Below are 24,340 nucleotides of genomic sequence, written 5' to 3'. Positions count from 1 at the left end.
ATATCCTGATGACAGGTTATATAAAAGAGGGAGGGTTTGCTCCACCCAGCGAAATGATGGAATGATGAGAAGCAACATTTTTGTGAGAGGTTAGAAATAATCTAGTTAGGTCTCATTGATCAGGTAAAGAAATTTGACGCCCAAAGAATTTAGGGATTTGTTTGGACTAGTAACAAATTAGAGCTAATACTTTATGCCTGGAACTAATCACAGCCCAGCAATAAAATCTGAGGGTTTTTTTTAAGCTAAAAATAAATTTCTGCTTTGGAAAACAGTTTGGTAGTTTCTTGTAAAGTTAAACGTATTTAACCCAGCAATGTCACTATTAAGTATTTACCCAAGAGAAATGAAATTTTATGCCCCTACAAAAACCTATAACGTGAATGTCTATAACTGCTTTATTCATACTTGGCAAAAACTGGGAACAGCAACCCAAATGTTTCATCAGCTTGTGAATGCATAAGCCACTTCTGGTACATCCATACATCGGAATATTTTTTAGCAATAAAAAGGAATAAACTACTGATAGCAACATGAAGGATGAATCTCGGAAGCATTATGCTCACAGTATATGAGATTTCGAATTGCTCAGCCTTCTTGCCAGCGCTTGTCAGTCTTGAACTTTGACCCTTGTAAGAGTGTAGTGGTATCCTATTATGGTTTTAATTTGTGTTTCTCTGAAGTCTAATGTGTAGCATCTTTTCATTTGAAAAAATTTGAAGTTGTAAGGACTTTTTTATTTTCTGTATTCAAGTTCTTCATGAGATACGTGTTTTACAAATATATTCTCCCAGTCTGAGTTATCTCACATTTTCTAAAGAATGTCTTTTGAAGAACAGAAGTTTTTAAGTTTTGATTTAGTTCAATTTATAGATTTTTTTTCTGTTATGCTTCTTGCTTTCTGTATCTAATCTAAGAAATTTTTGGCCAACCTAAAGCACAAAGATTTTCCTCTGTTTTACTAGAGTTGCCTTGTCCAGTAGTCTTTAACTTTGCTGCATATGGCTACTAAACACAATGTTGCTAGTATGACTAAAGAACTGAAATTTAAAATGTATTTTAATTAAACTTCAAAAGCTGATACTCAAGGCACCTGGGTGGCTCAGTCTGCTGAGCATCCGACTTCGGCTCAGGTCATGATCTCACAGTTCTTGAGTTCAAGCCCCACATCGGACTCTGCTCTCAGCTCAGAGCCTGGAGCCTGCTTCAGATTCTATGTCTCCCTCTCTCTCTACCCTCCCCCGCAAGCCTGTGTGCGTGCGCTCTCTCTATCTCTGTCTCAAAAATGAATAAACATTTAAAAAATTACTCATTTTTAAGAGAGAGAGAGTGAGCAGGGGAAGGGCAGACAGAGAGAGAGAGAGAGGTAGAATCTGAAGCAGCCTCCAGGCTCCAAGCTGTCAGCACAGAGCCTGATGTGGGACTTGAACCCATGAATGAGGAGATCATGACCTGAGCTGAAATCAGATGCTTAACCGGCTCAGCCACTCCGGTAAGCCCCCAAATTTTTAAATAAAAATGAAAGCTGATACTCAATTCACTTTGAAAATTTTAAGTATGTTTGGAAGAATTTGAGTATGTGGATCTACTTTTTCAACTGTAGGTTTTATGAAATCTAAATACATATTAAGTATTTCAGATGAAAATTTAGTATCTGAATTGAAATATGCCGCAAGTTTAATATTAACATTAGATTTTGGAAACATAGTATTATAAAGTAATGTAAAATTGTCTCAATGTTTTTTATCAATTCAATGTTGAAATGAAAATTTAGGTATATTGGGTTAAATGAAATATATTTGTAAAATTAATTTTACCTGTTCCTTTTACTTTCTTAATTTAGCTACTAGAAAATTAAAAATTATGTATGTAGCATGTATTGTATTTATATTACATGTACTTCCCAGTTTTTATTGATTTAGCTCCTACATTTAGTTCTATGATCCATTCCGAATTTAAAGGCCCCTTTAACTTCAATATTTTATGATTTTTATGGAAGCTAAGAGTCTAATGAACATAAGCAAGGCTGTGAAAAATAATTAAGTTTTTAAAAAGTATGTAGATTTTATCATTAGGAAATATATTTTTTTAATGTTAAACTATGCTAGGGTACAACTTCTCAGGGATATAGAAATGATAGTGTCAGTAGTCTTATTTAACTAAATGTTCTTGCTTCTTGGTTTATCCCAAGCTGTCTGCCTTAAAAGAAAGCTAGTAGGGGTTAATGGTACAACAGGAAAGCAATATTGAGGGAGATGTTAGAAAAAATGACTAGAAAAAATTATAGTCACTTTTATTTCTAAGATTCTTAAGTTTTTTCCCTAAGTATCCTATCCATATTAAATATGTTGCTTTTAGCATAGTACACTATCATAGATTTCCTACTAGTATATTAGTGGAATGATTGAAGAGAAAGCATTTAGAACTTGTGCTGGTTTGAGTACAAATTCAGTCTGTTATTAACTATGTGATCTTGGGCCTTGACAGTCGAGTTAGTATCAATAATATGTATTAAATTGTTGGGAAAGAGCTAATTAAATACTGGATAGAAAATATTTGTCAATAATTATTACCGTTTGTGAAGGTAATTCATACAATGAAATTTCCAGTTGCTACTTCTTTCTGAGCTGTGGTCTAATTTTATTTTTAGAATTCCTTTTCAAGTATCAGCATTAATGTGTATTTTTATGAATATGTATATCTTATAAATATAGCCATCATTAATATAACATTTCTGGTAATTAGATAACGATCAATATCATTTGAAAAACTTCTTGTAAAATATAAAGCTTTGCCAAATCTTGTTAGGGAAGTGTTTTAGCAAAGTTCATAAGACTAGGAAGCATCAAGGAGTTCACTGAAGGTACTAATATAATCTCAAAATTTTAGGCTAAAAATCTGGGAGTTATCTTTGTTTCTTCCTATCCCCCTGCCCAAGGCCACATCTTCTACCATGAGACTTTTGTCATAAGGAAAACAGCACTACAGATTTTGACAATGGTAGGAAAGGCATAATTACATAATTCTAATGTCTGCGGAAGTTTCTGGTAACAATACAGAAAAGACACCTTAACACTTGTTACTAATATTAAATAGATGTTAACGTTTGCCCTTTTTTAAAAAACCAGATCTCCTTGCTCCCCTTCTGCCCTTTTTAAAGACATAGTTCTATCTAAGGTTAAAATCACCAACCTTTGCTTTTCCTCTGTTTTCCTAGATTCCTACTTCCCTCAAGTTGATGTGCATCATACCTGTACATGCCTTTATTAGCTTAGTATATGTTTTTTGATATTATTAACTTAGTATATAGTATTCGATATTATTAGGTATTGCCAAATTCTTGAGAGTTATACCAATTTATACTCCATTTTTACTATAGTCTCTTCAGTACTTAGCATCATTGGCCCATTTGCTAATTATCATCTTATCTTGCATTTCCCTGATTCTAGTGATTTTGAACTGTTTATATCTACATTTATTGCCCACCCTTGTTTCCTCATTTCTGTTGGGTTTTTAAATCTTTTTTTTGTTGATTTGTGTGAGTTTTTTATACTGAATAGATTACTAATTTAAAAAGCAGGTTTTATACTGAATAGGTTACTAATTTAAAAAGTCACTAGTAACTTTACTAGTGCTTTTTTATTTGTAAATAATTAACATGTATTGGAAATATATTAACATGTATTGGAAATATCCTCTCCCAATCTCTGGCTTGTGTTTTCACTCTATTAATGGTGTTCTTTGAAGATTTTAATTTTATTTTATTAATCTTTTAATGTCTATTTATTTTTGATAGAGAGCAAGAGAGAACAAGCAAGAGAGGGAGCAGGCAAGGGGCAGAGAGAGATGGAGACACAGAATCCAAAGCAGGCTCCAGGCTCCAGGCTCCAGGCTCCAAGCTGTCAGCCCAGAGTCCAGTGCAGGACTCGAACTCATAAGCCATGAGATCATGACCTGAGCCAAAGTCAGACACTCACCCGGCTGAGCCACTCAGGCGCCCTGAAGATTTTCATTTTAAAGTACTCTAGTCAGGTTTCTTAATCTTTCTCTTATGATTTGTACTTTTTCTCTAAAGAAATCCTCTGCTACCCTAGGATAATAAAGAACTTACTTCTTTTTATTTTCCACTTAAAGTTTTAATTTTTTTGCCTTTCTATCGTAAGTATTTAAGTCATCTGGAATTAATTTTTGTGTATGGTATGAAGTTAAATTTTTGCAAGTGGGTTGCAAATTTCTCCAGCATTATATATTGGAAATGCCACATTTATCATATGGCAAGCCCCTGGATATGTGTATCTGTTTTCTGAACTGTTTATTTCTATTTCATTGGTCCATTAAATATCACAGTACAACATCCTACTGTTAATACAGAACAGTTAAGTTATAATATCAGAAAACTTAAGTCTTCTTTACTAATCATTGGTCTTTAGTATTTTCCTAGGTAACCTTAGCCCTTGACTCTTTGATATGATTATTTTTAAACTTTTTTTTATGTTTATTATTGAGACAGAGTGAAACAGAGCATGAGTAGGGAAGGGGTCCAGAGAGAGGGAGACACAGAATCAGAAGTAGGCTCCAGGCTCTGAGCTGTCAGCACAGAGCCTGACATGGGCCTCAAACCCATGAACTGCGAGATCATGGCCTGAGCCGAAGTCAGATGCTTAACTGACTGAGCCACCCAGGCACCCCAGATTTTGAAACTGTATAAAAAGGTAGATGAGTGAGAATTGCTATTTTTGCAACAGTTTATTTTTCTTTTCAATTAATAATATCTCTGAGGAGAGTTTTGTAAAATTGGTAAAGATATTACATTTTTTTACTTATAAGTGCATTTAAATTTTTGCCTCATAAATGGTATTCTAATTTTTAACTCTTATTCCTTTTTACTAATTGTTTATTGCTGGCATGTAACAACTCAATTAATTTCAGTACATTGATTTTTGTATCCAGCAATCTTGATGAACTCTCTCATGAGCTGTAGTAGTTTGTTTTCAGAGTCTTTTAATCATATCAACTGAGAATAATGACTTTTTGTTTCTCCATTTCTAATCATCTTTTTAGTTTTCTTGTCTTATTGCATTATATAGCATTTCCAGGTATAGTGTTGAATTTAAGCAGTTGTAGTTAGTATCCTTCTTTTGTTCTTGACTGTAAAGGAATACTTTCATGTACTCCATCATTAACTATGATGTAGGATTTGGTTATGAACCTTTTATCAGATTAAAGAAATGTCCTTCCATTTGTAGTTTGCTAGGAGTTTTTGCCTAGAATCAATGTTGTGTTTTTCAAATACATTTTCTGAATCTGTTGAGATTTGTCTTTTCCTACGCTCATTTATGTGTGAATTATACTAATAGGTTTTCTAATGTTGTACCAGGAAGCAAAACCATTACACAAAAATGAGTTGACTAAAAGTATTTTTTTTTAGTGTTGTATTTGAATCAGAAACAACCAAGTCACTTCTTTATTCCACTGCCAGGGAGAAAAGCAAACTAAACATGTTTTCTCCTTGCTCATAGATCTCCACAGTGGATGTATGACTTAGTTAAATAGACAAAGGAGAAAAAGGAAATAGTTGGTGATATCATTTATAACTTATTTCATTATCGCAATTTCCCATAAAAAGCAATTCCTTTATGGTGCTTTGCAATTGTCCCAAACAATATTAAGGAGCTTTTGGCATTAACTCAACCTAAAGGTTATAGTTTACATTAAAGATAATTTAAAGTAGTTTCGGGGCAAAACTACAGTGAGGGAATCCTAATGCTTTTTTTTTTTTCTTAATGGAAGAGAATACCCAACAAAAGAAAATTTCTGTTAAGACAGATTATAGACCAATTTAATATTGTAATTTACTTGGGATCTTTGCTTTATCTCACATTAGCCAGCTAACTAATTTTCTTTGTTCTCAACTAGATTATAAATTGAGTCTATGTTTTTATCAATTCACAGTGAGGCCTTTTAGAGCACATTGTCTCTGCCCAAAAAAAAAAAAAAGTTTTTTTAAATCTCTGATGATTCCTTTCTCTCTGTGCTACATGGAATGCTCGCTATGGTAGTTAAGTGTACTCTTTCTGGATCTCACTGTCCTGGATTCAAGTCCTGGTACAACTCTTAAAACTTTGGGACCATGGGCAAATTTCATAATCTCTGTCCCTCATTTTCTTCATTTGTAAGATAGAAATACATTTCCTACCTCCTAACATTCTTGGGAAGATTAAAGAAGTTAAGTGTAAACTTCTTACAGAGTGTTTTATACTACATAAACATCTTACCATAATAACTGTGTATATTATAATTATTTTAAACAAGACTAGGAAGTAGGAGAACATATATGATATTTTGGTCCATGGTTCTTTCTGCAAAAGGCAGCCAGTTCTCTAAAATTCAGTTTGCTATGACCAAATTGCCAAGTGTACCAAATGTACTAATTTGTTAAATTCTCTCATTTTGTTTTATGAAGTTTACAGTAATTCACACTACTTTTGAAGATTTCTATGAGGTTAAGTTGCCTAGTTGTCATTTTTCTTCATAGCAGCTTTTTAAAGTATTATAACTGCTGAAACCTGATGTCATGATGTGAGTCTTTTTAGTAATAGATGTAATATTCAGAAACACATATTTCACAATCAGTAACCTGAAACCCCCAAAGAGCTAGGTACCCCAGTGAAAGGAGAACTAGAAAAGCATCATTCACTTGCTCAAGAAGTCAGTAAGGAAGATGGTCTCTGCAGGGAGCTTAAGCCAATGCTTTGAGAGTGTCAAAAGTCTGATTTATAAGCTCCTTCATATAGTTATAGAGATTCAAGCTGAGAAATCGACATAAAAATTGATCTCAGGGTGATGATATTTCTTGGGACCTGCCCCAACCCACTCTGCATAGAATGCCTATAGATAATAGCTCCACCAAAGATGGTCTTCCAAAATTTTTAAACAACAAATGAGATCCACTGTGAGACTCAGCAGATAAAACAAGATTCCCAAGAACTTCAGGCAATTGTATAATCTGATGTATAATCTGATGGATTAATCTAAAATTATTATGTTAAAGTGACTGAAGACATGGAGATATCAAACCTATGGAAAGGAAGAAAATGCTGTGTTTTAAAAGAGAGATTTACTTAATTATTTTTCAACTTTTTAAAAACTGTTTATTCATTTTTGAAAGAGATGGAAACAGAGCACAAGCAGGGGAGAGGGAGGGAGAGGGAGAGAGACACAGAATCTGAAGCAGGTTCCAGGCTCTGAGCTCTCAGCACAGAACCCAATTCGGGGCTCAAACCCGTGAACTGAAAGATCATGACCTGAACCAAAGTTGGACACTTAACCGACTGAGCCACCCAGGTGCCCCTTTTTTAAAGAAATTTTTAATGTTTACTTATTTTTGAGAGAGAAAGAGAGTGTTATTTATTTTTAAGTGATCTCTACCCCCAACTTAGGACTTGAACTCTCACCCCTAAGAGTTGCATGCTGTACTGAGTGAAGCAGCTAACTGCCTCCAAGATGCAATTTTTTAGAAACAGAACCTCTACAAATGAAAAATAGACACTGAAAAGAAAATTTCAGTAGAATTAAATAGCAGATTGACCCCACTAAAGAGAGAACTAGCAAACCTAAGATAGAGCTGAGGAAAGTATCCAGACTGCACAAAGCTAAAAAAGCAAAATATGAAAGGATAATTTAGTCAGAGATGCAGAGTAAAATGAAACATTGCAAACTACAGTTAATAAGCATTTCACTAGTAGAAACTAGAAAGAATGGGAAAGAGACAATGTTCGAAATGATAATAGTTGGCAGGTTTTTTTCACAGTTGTGAAAGATAAGTCCTCATTAGTTAGAAGCATAAACCAAAAAAAGAAAATTATACCTATATACATTTTAATGAAAGATCAGAACACCAATGGCAAAGAAAGGAATTAAATTGCAGTCTGTAATGGATCACCAGTTAGACTGACAGCAGATTTCTCATCAACAATAATTGATGCCAGTAGACAGTTGTATTAATGTCTTTAGTCTGAGGTAATTTGCTACCCTGTAATTCTACTTCCATCACTGTTGAGGAAAGTAAAGCTTAAAATTAAGAGATTTCCAGACCAATAATGAAGAGTTTATTTACCTTTTGAACACCATCACTGAAGGTGGTATATTAAAGGATATATTTCAGGAAGAAGGGAGTTGAACCCAAATGGAGGAAACAGGATAGAAGAAGGATTGGTGAGCAAAGATTGGTTAAGATGTTAGTAAATAATCATTAGCTGTGAAAAATAGTGTTAAATAATTCATTGACTCTACAGTACTATTATTAAGACCTTTCTTTTATTTACATAGCATTGAGGGGAAAAAAAAACCCACAATGAGAATTAAACCATGACACGGTGCTTGAATGATGGCATTGATCATTACATTAATCTGTTACATAAGTTCCCTTTCCTTTGAAATTTCTTCTGTCTAGTCAAAGGAATTTGGCAGTTGCCTTCATGTGAATTGCTTTGAATGTGATAGGAATTCTTTTGTGCATACAGTATCTTGGTTACAAAACATAGCAAAGCTTCATTAACTTGTAGATGGCTTCCCTAGTAGGAAAAAAAAATCAGTGAATAACTAAAATTTAATAAATCAAGAAATAACATAACCATATTACTGAGAAATATAGAGGTACCTAGAAGAAATAGCTAGAAGAGTTAAAAGTAGTTGCCTTTCGGACTGGGATTATGAGGGTTGTTTTTTTTTTATGGCTTTTAAAACTATCATTTTTAACTGTGAATGTTGAAATTTCTGTTTAAAAACACATGAGACGATTCACCAAAGGAGAAATTGGTATAGCTACATTATTCAGAAATAAATCTAGGAATAGATTTTAAGCAAGGAGCATTACATAATGATTTTTAAAAAACCATTCACTAATAATAACACTGACTCTTATATACCTAGCAGTGACACCTCAAAAAATATAAAGCAAAATTTGACAAAAATTCAAAGAGAAATTGACAAGTTTTTCTCTCCTAAGACTCAAGAAAGTAAGGGTATGGGAGATTTAAATAAGGTAATAAACTTAATCTACTCTGTATACACAATTGGATTATGTATTTTCAGTTTTCATGCACACTGACCATTTGCAAAAATCAACTGTTTACAGTGCAGAGGGTCACAAAGCAGGTTTCAAAAAAGATCCAAAAATTAATGTACAAATTCTGTGCTCTGACCATAATAAAATTAGAAGTTAGTAACTAAAAGATAATCATTACCACCTGTATATTTGGAAAGTAAACCAAGCACTCACACTTCTAAGTAGTTTGTGTCTCAAAAAAGAAATCACAGTGGAAATTACATGTATAAATTAATAGAAGGAAAAACACTGCATTGCTCCTGGCTTGAGAAATGTTACTATATAATAAAAATGGTAGCATTTTTAAAATTCATGTATAGATTGAAGTAGCCTCCATTGACATCTTGGAGAACATGAGTCTTTAGAAGTCTAGTCATTCTAATTTACTTCAAAATATTGCAAAGTATAAACGTTACAGCATTGGAATTAAGAAGGAAATACAAGACCAATGAACAAAATAGAGGCTTCAAAAATATAACCTATTACAGAAGTTAGAAGTGTAAGTTAAAAGCCAAGAATAACTTAAAGGTGAAAGGAATCACCTTTAATGAATTTTGCTACGACATTGAGGGAAATGGACTTATGTTTTTGTCACTGTTGTATATAAGAGATCAATTTAGGACTATTTACAAAAACAGTATTTTAGAGATCACTTAGGTTTGTCACCATAATAGCTATTCTGAAATGTGTCAATATCAGAAGGAAAGCAGCAAAGGCAGAATAAGGAAAGTTGTTAAACCTATCCCATCCTAGTTGAATATTGGGAGTTTATTATACTAGTTTTGCCTACTTGTATATTTGGAATTTTCCATAATTTTTTAAATGAAGGTAAAAGAATGGGGAAGATATGTAGTGTGTATAACTGATACAATTTTTACCCAAAAATTTAAACAATGTTTCTATATGTTAAACATGTTTAAGTTCCATAACCACATTCTGTTTGTTCAGTGGAAAAAAGAGAACAGGCAAACAAAATATTGATAATAAATCATTACACAGAAAAACCTGCAGCTTTGGCATTAGTTAGAAATAAAATTAACATGAAAGCATTGGTGTGTATTTATTATCTAGAAAAAAATTGTAAATAGAAAAAAAATTGTAAAACCTTATGTTGGCTAGAATATTCACCTTTGTACTCAGTAGTGATTGTATCTAACTAGAGGAAATACTAGCAACAGGTGGTATTTATCAAATTGATCACTCAATTTACCTGCTCTTCTGGGATACACAAGTATCTAAGACATTAGTGAATGCTACTATAGAATAGAATTTCTTCTCTAAAACCCTGTTTTAGATGGCCTTTTAAGCCCCTTAGTGGTTCTGTAACTAGCAGTAAACACATACTACGGGTCAGGCACTGTTCCATTCAGACTTCACAGCTTCAGGAGGGTAGCATCTATAACTGCATCTTACAGATAGAAGGATTCAGTCTTTGAAAAAGAAAGTGATTTTCCCCCAAATCACATATTAATAATGAGCTCAACTAGGATCTGAGCCCAGGTAGTCTTATTTCAGACCCCCTGCTTTAAATCATTTCTCCAAACTGTCTCTCAGAATTAAAACCTTGTATCAAGTAGTTGACTTCCCTTTTGAGGGGCATGTAATTGCTTTAGATAGCTACTACTAACATTCAGCTTCATTTTAGTATAGCTTCTAGATGGTTTTGACCATAATGCTGATGGGAATCAGCAGTGAAACACATTTTCTGATATATAACTGATGACATTGTAAATAGGTACAGCCTTTTTTGGAAAGCATTTTGGCAGCATATTTCGAGAGCCATAAAATGCTCACATTTTTTGACCTAGTTAATGCCACTTCTGGGAATCCTCTAAAGAAATAGTCTAATATGGAAAAAGCCATAAGCACTAAAGTGATCACCACAGCAATGTTTGTAATAGAGCAACTGGAAGCAACCCTGAATGTTCATCAGTAAAGGAATGATTAAATACACGATGGTATATTTACCTAGGCAGCCAATAAAAATGAAGTGTGATGCAACACAAAGAAAACACAGTCATCTTGAGTTTTCAAAGTAGCACACAGCGGTATGTGTACTAAAATTATATTCTTTACAAATAAGAAAAAATGGAATAGAAAACTGGTTGTGGGTAATATTTTTTCTTTCTGCTGTTTTTCAAGCTTTTTGTAATACAAATTTATTCCTAATCTTAAGATTCAAATCACATGATTACCTAACGTTTTTGTGTATTTGTCTCCTAGCCCTCACTAGATAATAAAAACTCTTGATTATAAGCTGTGTGGTGGTTGCAGGCAGTTAAAAAAACATGCAGAGAGCATCACTAGACACAGGCAGACTTCAGGAACTTTGCAGGTACCTCATTTACTGGTTGCATGAACCTCATCCAGTGTCTGTCTCATCTGACTCATTTGACCCATGAAGTGAGCAGTACAGTTTGCGTAGCATGAGTGGACTCTTTGGAGTTAGGGGACCTTGCAGTGTGCGTCTTTGGCTCTTAGACAAGCAGCTCAAACTTTGTAAAGCTCAATTTCCTCATCCATAAAAATGGAGCTAGTGAGATCAAGGTTTGGCACTCCTTTAGTAGATGCTCTGAAAATGTTCCTTCCATTCCGTTATAGTCCTTATAAAGTGTTCCTCTCCTTTTTTTTTTTTTTTTTTTTTTTAATTTCTGAGAGAGAGAGAGCGTGAGCTGGGTAGGGTCAGAGAGAGAGGGAGACACAGAATCTCAAACAGGTTCCAGGCTCTGAGCTAGCTGTCAGCACAGAGCCCGACGCGGGGCTAGAACCCACGAACCATGAGATCATGACCTGACCCAAAGTAGGCCATCCCAACTGACTGAGCCACCCAGGCACCCCCTTCACCTTTCTCTTTGCATGACAAGAGCAGATATAAAGCCTTTCAGCTAACTTCTTTTGCCTGAAATCTTTGGAGCAGCAACTTTTACACATCAGTCTTCTAGAGTAACTTGTTATCTGTAATTCAGAGTTAAGAATGAAGGAAGAAAAAAGATCTTGTCATTCAATGTGGCCAGCCAAATTTTCAGTTTTGTTTCAATCCTTTTCTGATTATAAAAATGTAGTAAGTGGCCATTGTTGAACATTTGAAAAATGTGGAAAGCTGGAAGAAGAAAACTATGCCATAATCTTCCCACTGAGAAGTATATTGTACATTTCATTTTATTTCTTCTTAATTTTTTCTGAATATCTGATTGTTTTTTTGTTTAGGAGAACTACAGGAAAGCTCTTATTAGATCATTTGTATGTTTGAGGCAAGTTTATTATGTTTTCTGTTTGAGATAGTTTATCGTTTTGTTTTTAATGTATGTTTATTTTTGAGAGAGAGGGAGACAGCATGAGTCGGAGAGAGGCAGAGAGAGAGAGGGAGAAACAGAATCCAAAGCAGGCTCCAGGCTCTGAGCTGTCAACACAGAGCCTGATGTGGTGCTCAAACCCACAAATCACAAGATCACAGCCTGAGCTGAAGTCAGACACTTACCTGACTGAGCTACCCAGGCGCCCCAAGATAGTTTACCTTTAATAAGTAATTCTTACACAAAGATAAAGACCAAGCTAGCAATAGGGAACCAGATGGAGGATGAGGTAGGGATAGCTCTGTCTTAATTAGTATGACAGATTTTTCTGTAATTCTGATATCTGTCAAAGAATGAACTTATGTAAAGTATAATTACCTGGACTTTTTTAGGACAATACAGTTTTAAATAACTTGTGATATTTTCATTGCAGGTTATCTTGTACCATTTCAGACCTTGAGTTATGAAGTTTGGTCTGGAAAATATAATCACCAGACATAAACTTAGAATAAAAAAAAAGCTTGCAGAATAACCACAATTTCTTGGCTCTTGTCGTTATCATTTTTAGAACATGCAGTTTTAAAAAATCATCAGTCCCTGTAACATCCTCTGGAGAAAAGGAGGAAATTTATCCAGTGACAGAACCAACAGAGCAGCAAATACCTAGAAAGGCAGACTGAGCTACTGTGTGCGGGGGCCAGCATTACCCTGGGTAATGCCACATTACCCTGACTTGTGTTGAGCTTGTACTGAAATCAGAAAGGGAGAATGTTACTCATTGGGGATTAAGAACATTGATCCCTCCATTTTCTGGGCTTTGCTGTTCAAGAGAGGCTTCTACAGGATGACTTAAAAAGCAGGGGAAAAGGTGTTTTCCCTCTTCCATATCTTTTCTTCACAGCAGCAGTAGAATTATGAAAGGTGACAGGGTACATCCTATATAAATAATTTTCAGTGTGGTCTATCTGTCATCCCCACTACATCGAGGAGGACATGAGAAATGTTTGAGGTCAGTGTATTGTCTTGCCTCATCACTCTCCTTGGAATATGCCACTGTGGCTTGTGCCCTTTTGACTTCAGAGGTCTGCTGCCACAGGCAAGAGACTGTTGATTGGTTGGTAGTAGGTGTCCCTCGCTCCTGCTTTACAATCTACACATTAGGAAAGTCACTTGTCCTTTTGAGTCATTTCTTCTGACAAGGAAGGGCCATAACTCCTTACTGATACTTGCTTGTTAACCCTTCCCAATCCTTTCCTCTTTGAGGAAAATCACTTATTTACAGGAGAAAACCTAATCTGTAGGACTGTTTGACAATCCAACTTAGAATTTAATGGACTTCCACAGCGTTAGGCAGTACTTAGGTGCAATGGGATAGTGGGGATTTGAAAATGTCATGTAGGAGTAGGGTATATAAATATAGCCTGCAGACCTTCTACTTGGAATAACTTTGGTCTCTCTAAAACTGTGTTTGCCTGAGATAGAACTTGGTACCCTGTGAAAAATGATGACCTGAGATTTTTGAACTGCTGAGGAGGTGGTACCCAGAGCTGTAAAAGGGAGGAAGCTGCATAGAAAGTTAGCTGAATCTACATGCTGTTCTTATGAGAGATGATCAGTTCTATTTAATTCACTATATCACTTTTTAGATTTTTTTCTGTAACTTATAATTGATAAAAGTGATTAAATTTCTTTCAGTATTGCCTGTCAGGGCACCCAACCTTACCATGCAACGTGCTCAAATTCAAGTCAACTACCATTATGTTGGACTGTGGACTGGACATGACTTCCACTCTCAATTTCCTTCCTTTGCCACTTGTTCAAAGGTATGTGCTGCTGCATCTGAGACAAAAATGAGCTTTTGTTTGCTGAAAAAATGGTACCGATTAGCATAAAGATTACCAGTGCCTTGTGTGTTGTCCTTAGTTTACTTTGTTCCCTAAAAATGTTCTTCATCAGAATCATTTCCTTTGACTGGGTTGATGGAAAGTGTTGTATTGATTTATTGATTGACTTCTTTATTACAACTCCTGAGCTTCTGTAAAATGTTCCTGCAACTGCTCTGTGCAAGTGAGGTCATGTATATTTCATCTTTCTTGCTAATTCATATAAGAGCTGATAAATGGTCAGATGATGAGCCCAAGAATTGAATTTTAAACCATTTAACTGACTTTGCAGCAACTTGACATCATAGAACCTGACATTTCTTTTTGATAGGTATCGATGCATCATTATATTCATAATAGTCAGCTGTAGATATCATAGAATCATACATGAAGCCAAAGTCCTTGTCTTAAAGCAGATATCCCAAGCCTGTAGTCACCACTGTTTACTCTTAGTAATACTTTGTCATGGAAATCGGCTTCCCAGTTTGCTTTTATTTGGAAGCTGCAATTTATAAGAAAAGTGGCTAACTTATAGAAGCATATATACTCCCAGTAACAAAAAGTGATAACACACAGGAGAAACCGAAAAGCTATCTAAAACAGATTTAAGAGCTTAAAAGCATAGCAGCCTAGGTGAACAATCTAATATACCTCATCCCTGAAGACATCACCGTATGCAATGATTATTCATAATGATAACCTCCTGAACCCAAAAAGTATAATTAAAACTCAGTCTTTGGGTTTTTTGTTTTTGTTTTGCGATAAGGGATACCAGTAAGGTGAAGAGGAAAGAGATAGTTTCAGATTACATTTTGTGAAAAGCTGATAAAATTCAGTTATCACCCAAAACTTAGAAATACATTTATTGTCCACAGATATTATCTATCTGTATATTTACAACTATTTCAGAAATTGTAGGTATCACATATATTTCTGTGACACCCAAACATTATAGTGTCCATTTATTTGTTGTTTAAGAGAATGGACTGGAGCAGGGGATACAGATAGGAACAAGACAACTTTCCTTTCCTCGCGGAGCTTACATCCTGTTGGGGAGAAAGTATTCCACAGTTGAAAATTTCTTTATACTTATGTTAAGAGAACAACTACATACTTGTGATAATTACTAAAAACATAAAATATAAGGTACTATGAGAGTTTCCAAGAGGCGGCCTATATGCACTGCAAAGTCATGAATTATCTAGGTGCTTCAATCCTGAATTGGGCAGACAATTTTAGCTACATATTTTCCCTTTCCTGTTCATTTTTGTCTTTACCTACCTAATTCTGTGTTCTCACAGCCCTGGCTCAGCATTGGAATCCACTTCTACACCCTCTTCCCCTTTGTCATTGTTCTTCTCTCAGAGGGAAGTCATACTAGAGGGATGATTGGCAGCCCATATATAGTTCCTTAGAAAAAGTGTTTTCTGTTGCTTAGGCCAGAAACATTGGAGATACACTTGACCAAAATAGTATCCCCAGTTCCTCCATAGCCCTTTGTCCTGCTTAATTTTTCTTCATAGCACTTGTCCTTACCTTATACATACGTGTTTAGTTTATATATTGTCTTTCTTTTCCACTAAAAGTTTTTTAAGTGCAGGGATCTTTTTGTTTGCTACTGAATCCCCTTTGCCTAAAATAGTTCTTGACGTATAGTAGCTACTCAGTATAAGATTTGTTCTATGAATGAATCTTCTCTGGATTCCTGCCCTTCTTGAAGAGTGATGTCGCTATTCATTATAATCTTCCCTTTGTCTTGAACCTTCCCATCTTGATTCAGTTCTTCCCATTTATTTATTTATTTCGTTATTAATGTTTATTCATTAGTGAAAGAGAGAGCATGAGCTGGGGAGGGCAAGGGAGAGAGAGAGAGAGAGAGAGAGAGAGAGAGAATCCAAAGCAGGCTCCATGCTCTGAGCTGTTAGCACAGAGCCTGACGCGGGGCTCAAACCTGTGAACTGTAAGATCATGACCTGAGCCGAAGTCAGATGCTTAACTGACTGAGCCACCCACGCGCCCCAGTTCTTCCCATTTAATAATGCTCAATTACTTCTAAATATTTTAAAAATCTTTTTTAACCTTCTCTCAATTCCACTTTCCATTTCAGCATTACTAACTACTCTCCAATCTATGTGCCCACACCACCTACCAGAACACCTCTCACTAGAGTCACAAATGACTTCATGTCATTAGATGCACATTTGCCAGTTCTTGGCCACTCAGCATCATTCTCCATAATGCATTCCTGGTTCTCCGCTTCTCTAACTCTTCCTCTTCTATCTACTTTGGAGATTCATCTTTCTCTGACAATCATATATCAGAATTCTTCAAATGCTCAGGCCTTTGATTACCATCTAAACAATAACCTACAAATTTGTGTCTTAGTAATTCTCTTCCGAGTTCCAGATTCATACACCCAAAACGCCTACTGAGTTTCTCTCCTTGGATGTGGTTTTGAAGTTACTTCAAAACTCAGCATACCCCAAACTCAGTTCATGAATAGACTTGGTTCTTCTGGGAGAAGACCCTCCCAGACTTGGTTTTTCTCCACAGTACCCTATCTTAATGATTGGCATGCTGTTCTGAAAGCTAGAAAACTAGAAGTTAACTTAGATTATGCCACTATTTCTCATTCCTCATATCCAGCCTTTCATGAAGCCTTGTTATTTTTACCTTCTCAAACACTTTCAAATCCAGTGACTTCTCTTCAAGCTCTGCTGCAGGCATTATCATATTTTACAGGCATTACTGCCAAGGCCTCCGCATCAGTTTCTTCAGTTCTGATCTTCCCCTTGTCTGAATCCAGAGCCATTTTTTTCATTTTGAAACCACTTCAGATTTGCAGAAAAGTTGCGAGAATAGTACAAACATCTCCCAGTTACCCTTATTAACATTTTATGACATATACTTTTATCATTTTCTGTTTATACATGTGCATACAACTTTTTCTGATCACTTTGAAAGATACAGACAAGATGCTCCTTTACCACCTAAATACTTGAGGCCTATTTTCTAAGAAAAAGGAAATTACATAACCACATTACAATAATCAAAATCAGGAAACTCACCCTGGCATTATGGTAGTATCTAAGCTGTATACCTTTTTCATATTTCCCAAGTTATACCAATTCATATTTCAGTATAATGCCTTTTATAGCAAAAAAGAAGAATAACAGTAGTTTTCCAGGATCCAGTGCAGATCACACATTCATTTAGTTGTTTTGTCTTCAGTCTCCATTAATCTGGAAGAGTTTCGCAGTCTATCTTTATGACCTTGCCATTTTTAGGGGTACAGGCTAATTATTTTATGTAATGTCTTTCAGTTTGGATTTGTCTGGTACCTCCACATGATTAGGTTAGGATTATTTTGATAGAAATATCACACAAATAGAGGTATATATTATCAGACTACATATGATGTCAATTTTCTTCAGAATTGTCTTGTAGAAATATACATCTAATCTTGTCTCTCACCTGTTTAAAACCTTTCACTGGTTTTCATTGCTCTTAGGATAAGTACCAAGTTCCTCTTAATATATTATGGTTTATGCCTACCCCTCTAGTATCTCAGTTTCTATTTCCTTTTAGTTTCAAAAAAACCATATTTCTTACCTGGGAGCAATCACACTCATTTTTCCATTAGCTATAAAGGCTCTTCTTCCCCTGCCTTATCCTGCCTTCCCTTAGCCTACTTCTTAGGAGCTCATGACTCCGATCAATTATGACTTCAGTTTCTGTATCAGAAGGACGTAATGATGGCATTCTGGTTGGATGAGGGGGACAAGTATGTGGGCTTCTTCTTGAAGTTTCATTTGAATAACCTTTATGTAAGCTCTCCATGCCAAAGGCTAGTGAGAATGACTAGACGAAAATATGGGTCTTGTAGTTGTCTTTCTCTGTTCCTTCCAAACCCTATCCTTTGATCCAGTTTCCCCTTGACTCTCAGACTGTCCAGATCTCAGCTCAATCATCATGGATCCATAGAAGTCTTTAGATGCTGCCTAGCCCAGTCGCTCTTTAGGGAACTTTGTACCATCCTGCATCATCATTTTTAACATCATCTTCTCTATGTGATTACTTCTAATGTCTGTCTTCCCTGCTTCCTTGGGGACAGGTATGTTTTGTTCACCGTCATATCACCAGCATGCCTGACACATAAAGAAAGATTCATTAATGAATGAATGAAGATGAACAATTCTCCTGCAGTACTACACCAGATGTTGAAGTTCTGCCCTCCATGTTCCCTCTTTCTAGAAACATTTCCTTCATCCTCACCTCCTAACTCCTATTCCCAGCTCTCCCACAACACTGCACACTGTCAGAGGCCCTTCCTATGTGAACCTGTAACACCTCTGCTTACCCCATCATGCTTTTATTTTATTCTGTTGTAATTGCTGTTTATCATTACCCTTTACTAAAGTGCAAACTCCTAAAACTCAAGGTTTGTTTTGTACTATCATTACATTACAGTACAGTGTTATATGTTGTCGTATCCATGTACTTTGTATACTTTGCTCAGAATAAGCTTTTATTATTTTTTAAGTGAATGAATGTAGTCATGCCTCTTACATTATTTTCTGATTATAAAAGTAATGCATTTCAAAATAGGAGTTTAGAAAAATGAAAAGTACAAGGAGAAAGTAAATTGCATATCATGTTCCTTCTACCTTTTGCTATTTTGTTAGGTGACAGAGTACTTTTAAATGCCTTAGGTTATTTATTTACTTATGGGAATATTTTACCTAATTTAAAAAAAAAACACGTTTATTTATTTACTTTGAGAGAGAGCATGGGCAGGGGAGGGTAGAGAGAGAAGGAGAATCCCAAGCAGGCCCTGTGCTGCCAGCACATGGCCCAACATGGAACCCGAACCCACGAGCATGACACGAGCCAAAATCAAGAGTCAGACACTTAACCAACTTAGCCACCCAGACAACCTGGGAATATTTTACTTATTTAAAAAAAAAAATAAACAGGTGAAGGGGATTAAGAGGTTCAGACCTCCAGTTATTAAGTAAATAAGTCACAGAGATGAAAAGTACAGCATAAGGAATATAGTTATTAATATTGTAACATATGGTAATCTGGTGACTGTAGTTCTCATGGTAAGCATTTAGTAATGTATAGAATTGTCAGATCAATATGTTGTACACCTAAATCTAATATAATGTTGTAAGTCAGCTATACTTCAGTAATATAAATACTAAAAAGCAGATCTTGTATACATGTTTTTTTCTCAAATATAATATTTTTAATGCCATTCTTTTCTAAGAAATTATTAAATAGGAGATGCAAAGATGTGTTAATCTATAATGTAATTTATCTAATATCATCACCTCTCATATTTTACTAAAGTAGATTTCTGTGAAGACACTTCTTTCTCCTTGTTTTAAAAAAATGTAGACAGTTAAGGGCACCTGGGTGGCTCAGTCAGCTGAAGGTCCAACTCTTGGTTTCAGCTTGGGTCGTGATCCCAGAGTTGTGGGATTGAGCCCTGTGTTAGGCTTCCTGCTGGGTGTGAAGCTTGCTTTAGGATTCTCTCTCCACCTCTCTACCAGTCCCTCCCATGCTTGTGCACACTAAATAAATAAATAAATAAATAAATAAATAACACAAATTCTGTGATCATTAAGAGCAGAGTCATAAGTCCCTTCCCTTTTGGTAGCCTAAAGTGTACTGACTCTTTATGATTTAGCCACTAACTTAGTGGAACTCAGTAACCAAATATTTTCATCTCTGTAATCAGCATCCCTTTGCCACTTGGTGCCACATTTCTGTGGCCCTTCATCTTTAGCATTATTGTTATAACCTGGCCATGTTCTTCTTTGAGCAGTCAGTCCCATCTACTGGCAATTTGTCAAATCCAGAATAAATATACATGTTTTCTAGAAGCCTATGATATTTAGAAAAGTGTTTAGCAAGAGTTAAAACTACAGTATCTGAGGGGCACCTGGCTGGCTTAGTTGGTAGAACATGCAACTCTTGATCTTGGTACTGTAAGTTCAAGCCCCGCATTGGTAGAAATTACTTAAGAATAAAATCTTTAAAAAAAAAGGAGAGGGGTGCTCTTCAGTTAAGGTCATGGTATTACTGTTCATGAGATCAAGCCCCATGTCAGGCTCTGCACTGACAGCATGGAGCCTTTTTGGTATTCCCTCTTTCCTTCTCTCCCTCTGCCCCTCCCCCACTCGTGTGTTTTTCTCTCTCTCTCTCTCAAAATAATAAACATTGAAAGAAAAGCTACAGTATCTGAAAATTTTACTTTTTAAAAAGCTATTTTTGGGCTCTTGAATGGCTCGGTTGGTTCAGTATCTAGCTCTTGATTTTGGCTCGGGTCATGATCCCAAGGTCATGGGATCGAGCCTTGTGTCCGGCTCCATGCTGAATGTGAAGCCTGCTTAAGGTTCTCTCTCTCTCTCCCTGTGCCCCTTTCCAGCTTGCATACACTCTCACTCGCTCTTTCGCTTCCTAAAAGCTAACTAACTAAATAAATAAATTTCTCTGATAAGCAGCATACCATTTGTTGGTAGACATGATCATTTGTTGAAGACAACTAACTGAATCAGTCATCTGTAATTTGAAGGCTGATTCCTGTGTGTCTGATGCGGAACAGACAAGAGTGTATATCCTATGATCCAGTTCCCTTTGTAAAGGGAAGTGGATATTTACAATCTTCCTTTAGAGAGCTACCATGCACAAAATGAGAATAGTATTCATACTGTTTTGTCATTATACTTTTATCTAAATGCTTGGTTTTTTAATCTGATCTGGCAGCAAATGTATTTTTCAAGAAAGAAGAAGTCTGTAAGTGAAGACACACATGACTATGAGACAAGATGGGAGTTAAACAGCTAATGATAGAGTATTTTTCTGAGAGGTTAGTGCAGAAAACTCCCAGAATTTAAAATACAAGTTTATCAGGTATAACTTATATGACCCAAATTTATTCTGCTAGTAGTAATCTTCATTCCCAATTATGACATCCAAAATTCTCACTTTTTGGTAAATCAAAGCAAAATATAGAGAATGTAGGCAAAGTATATGTGAGACTTCTAGTCCTTACATGCTCACACCTTTTCTATAAGTTTTGAATTACATCAAAATTAACTTATCCTCCAAATTACTATTGTCTTTTAAAATTTAATGCATGTGTATTTTATTCAGGCTTTTAGTCTTAGAAGATTGGAAAATATTCACAGTATTTATGTTTCTATTTGATTTTCATTCTTTTCCACCTAATTACAAAGTCAGAATTTGATAAAACTGTTTGGCAGAAGGCTAAGGGACTGTATATTAATTTGGTTTCTGACTGTAAGTCTTTTAGTCCCACACCATTACTTTGCCCTTAATTTTTACTTTACAGACTAATTTTGTGAAGAAGCACTAAAATCCTGTTGCCACCCAACTTGTACTCCCAACGTGCTTTTCTTCATCTGATACCTTGATTATTAAATTCTTCTTTTAACCAGCGTATTTCCCCCTAAGGTATTTACATCTTCAGCCTTCAACATAATTCTGCTAGGCAACTGATAGCACACAGTTAAAATCCTGAAATTGCCAGAAGTGCATGATTTCTGAATCAAGACTTTTGTAATATATCCTATACGTGAAATGAGCCTAACCTTCTAGAAAGTATTCACCTACATATGCAGTGATTTTGTAACACTCAGGAAAACTAGGTTCATTTTCCAGATTTGGAAACTCAAGCCACAGGTGAAAAGTGACTAATCCATTTATAAGCAGTGAATGTGGAATGTGGACTTGACCAGAATTCAGGTACTGTATTTTTATTTGCAGTGAATTCAGGCTGATAGGCACTAAGCATTCTTGTCAGAGCACCTGACCCCTCTGAGCCTGTTTTCTCATCCACAGTATGATGATCCTGCTCAGCCTTCCCCTCGGGCTTGTTGTCAGGCACAAGCAGGGTTAAGTCAGGGGCAGTAATTGGAAAACTATAAAATGCTCTAGTGTCTCATCTTTCTTTTTTCTTTATTATTTTGCATAGAATTCTTTTCATTTTCCCAATTGAGTGCTAACCTATTTGGCTTGTTAATGTCCCATCGCCACATAATTCTTAAGCTTGCTATAACATGGTTATTTTTCTTTCATCTTCTTGATTAGTATTTTGGGTGGACATTGTTGCCAGTAATTTCAAACTGTTTCTAACTTTATGGAGATGATACAGTCACCATGAAATCACTGAGGACTATAATCGATTTAGGATAATTTAATCTTTTGTTTTGCAGTCCCAGGCTGTCTAATCTTCCTGGCTGGTCCCTAAAGGATGGAAATGCTTTCTTGGACAAGGTAATGATAACTGAAGCATATCTACACCCAGTGGAAAGCCATCTTGTCATACCAGAGCCACCGTATAGTACTGTGACTGATGGGTTCATTTTTTTTTCTCTATATATTCTTTCTGAAAAATCCCAAGATCCATGTAGGGTCTTCAGTACTCGGTGATTATTATCTTTAAGAGCCTTTTAGGGAATCTCGGTGTTCAAATTCAGGTCCAATTTGCTCGTGTGTAAAAATCTAAAAACTTCTGCAAATATATTTTATCACCACAGAAAGAAAACTATTATTTTTAGAATTGTGATGAGAGTTTCAAAGGTAATGCTGATAGAGAGTTGCATCCAATTCATTCTATTTTCAGGCTATACTGACGCCATGACTGGAAGGAGTAAAACTTTAAAAAAAAAAAAAAACTTTAAAATCCTCAAGTATGTGAGTTTTAAACTGCTTCTATCCGCACTTAGGTAAAGTAAGGCTTTGGAAAAAGTTTGGTTCTTACTCTTTGGGTGAGGAGAGGCCATGGAAGGTTGCAGAGGGGTGTGTCATCTTCTGATCAGATCTCTAGCTGCCCTGGAGAACAGACTGGGAAGCCAGTGTTTAACTTCCCAGGCAATGCGTTCTTGGGGCGAGTGGGAGGGTAACATGATCTTGGGTGAATTTAAATAGAGGGTCTTCCAAACTATGGACTATGATCTTATTCCAGCTTTCCTGGTAGCCTGGAATGGACAGCCGTATAGGGTATGAAAAGAGAGCACACTACTAGGAATCTAGGATTTGGGGCCCTACTCTGACTTTAATCACTGACTAGCCCTACAGTAAATGACTTAAGTAACTTTTTTCTTCAGGGCTACTAAATTTTTGACACTGGATTATCTTCACGATAATTTCTTCCTCCGATCAGTTTTTAGGCAGTTAATTTATAAATGAGAGACCAAAGTTACCAAAAAATGTTAAAACTATAATCTAGTTACATTTTCTCCTAAAAAAAAAATCAGAGGCAGAGAAGGTCAAAAACTGTGAAGCTCATCCATGCCATTCTCAGTCCTCTAAATCATTCTTCCTTTCCCAAGATTCACAATTGAAAGACTTAAGAAATTTAAAGATCCTCAAAAGGATTCATTCGCATAAGGCATTTCCTTCGTGTAATAGATACTATTAAATAAAGAGGTGATCTTTTTACAGAATTAATTTCTGTAACTGCACCCCAACCTCCAGTGCCGGGCAAATGCATGATTTGAAACCAAATTTCCCTCATAGCCAACTGTAAAATTATGTGACATTCAGAAACCTGTGCACCTGATTTCAGCCTAACTCTTCTACTGGCTGTAAATCATTGTTCGCTGAGAAAGGCTCAGAAGCATCCCATTACCAGTGCATTGTGAGCGAAAATGACTTGCATGTATATGTGGGAGCATTTCATTAGAAGGGAGTGGGAATAATATACAGGGGCACTGTAAGTGTGTAGAATGGCAAATATGCTTCTCCAGGCCAGAAAGCCTTAGAAGAGGCTCTGTCATGTGAGCTAGACATGCCCTGATGTGTAGCATTATGGAGAAAAAGATTACATAGCCAATTTAAGAGCAGGCAGGGCTTTGAAGTTTCCCATGATTTGTCTCTAATCATATTTAACCTCATCCTAAGGGAGTTGGGAGTCTTCTCCCATTAAATATAATTGCTCATTTGTTTTTAGCTAGCAGGTACATTGTAGTTAAGAACTATTTTCAGTCCATCTTTGGCTCAGTCTTTCAATTTAAAAGGAAGAA

At 35.8% G+C, this 24,340-nt stretch overlaps 1 protein-coding gene across 2 annotated transcripts in view; it reads left to right on the top strand.

Moving 5' to 3' along the window:
* The window catches only part of INTS9 (integrator complex subunit 9), a 110,241-nt gene that overhangs the window by 18,862 nt on the left and 67,039 nt on the right, over positions 1-24,340 (top strand). For both annotated transcript variants that reach the window (XM_077769692.1, XM_077769693.1), the window contains exons 2-3: positions 14,095-14,222; positions 22,529-22,589. In XM_077769692.1, coding sequence (XP_077625818.1) covers positions 14,095-14,222; positions 22,529-22,589 — 189 coding nt within the window. The remainder of the gene's footprint in view (positions 1-14,094; positions 14,223-22,528; positions 22,590-24,340) is intronic.

The sequence above is a fragment of the Crocuta crocuta genome, unplaced genomic scaffold (assembly GCF_008692635.1).
Source record: "Crocuta crocuta isolate KB4526 unplaced genomic scaffold, BGI_CrCroc_1.0 scaffold551, whole genome shotgun sequence".
Classification (NCBI taxonomy): domain Eukaryota; kingdom Metazoa; phylum Chordata; class Mammalia; order Carnivora; family Hyaenidae; genus Crocuta; species Crocuta crocuta.
Note: the sequence above shows the minus strand (reverse complement) of the source record. Positions and strands in the feature narration are given on the sequence as shown.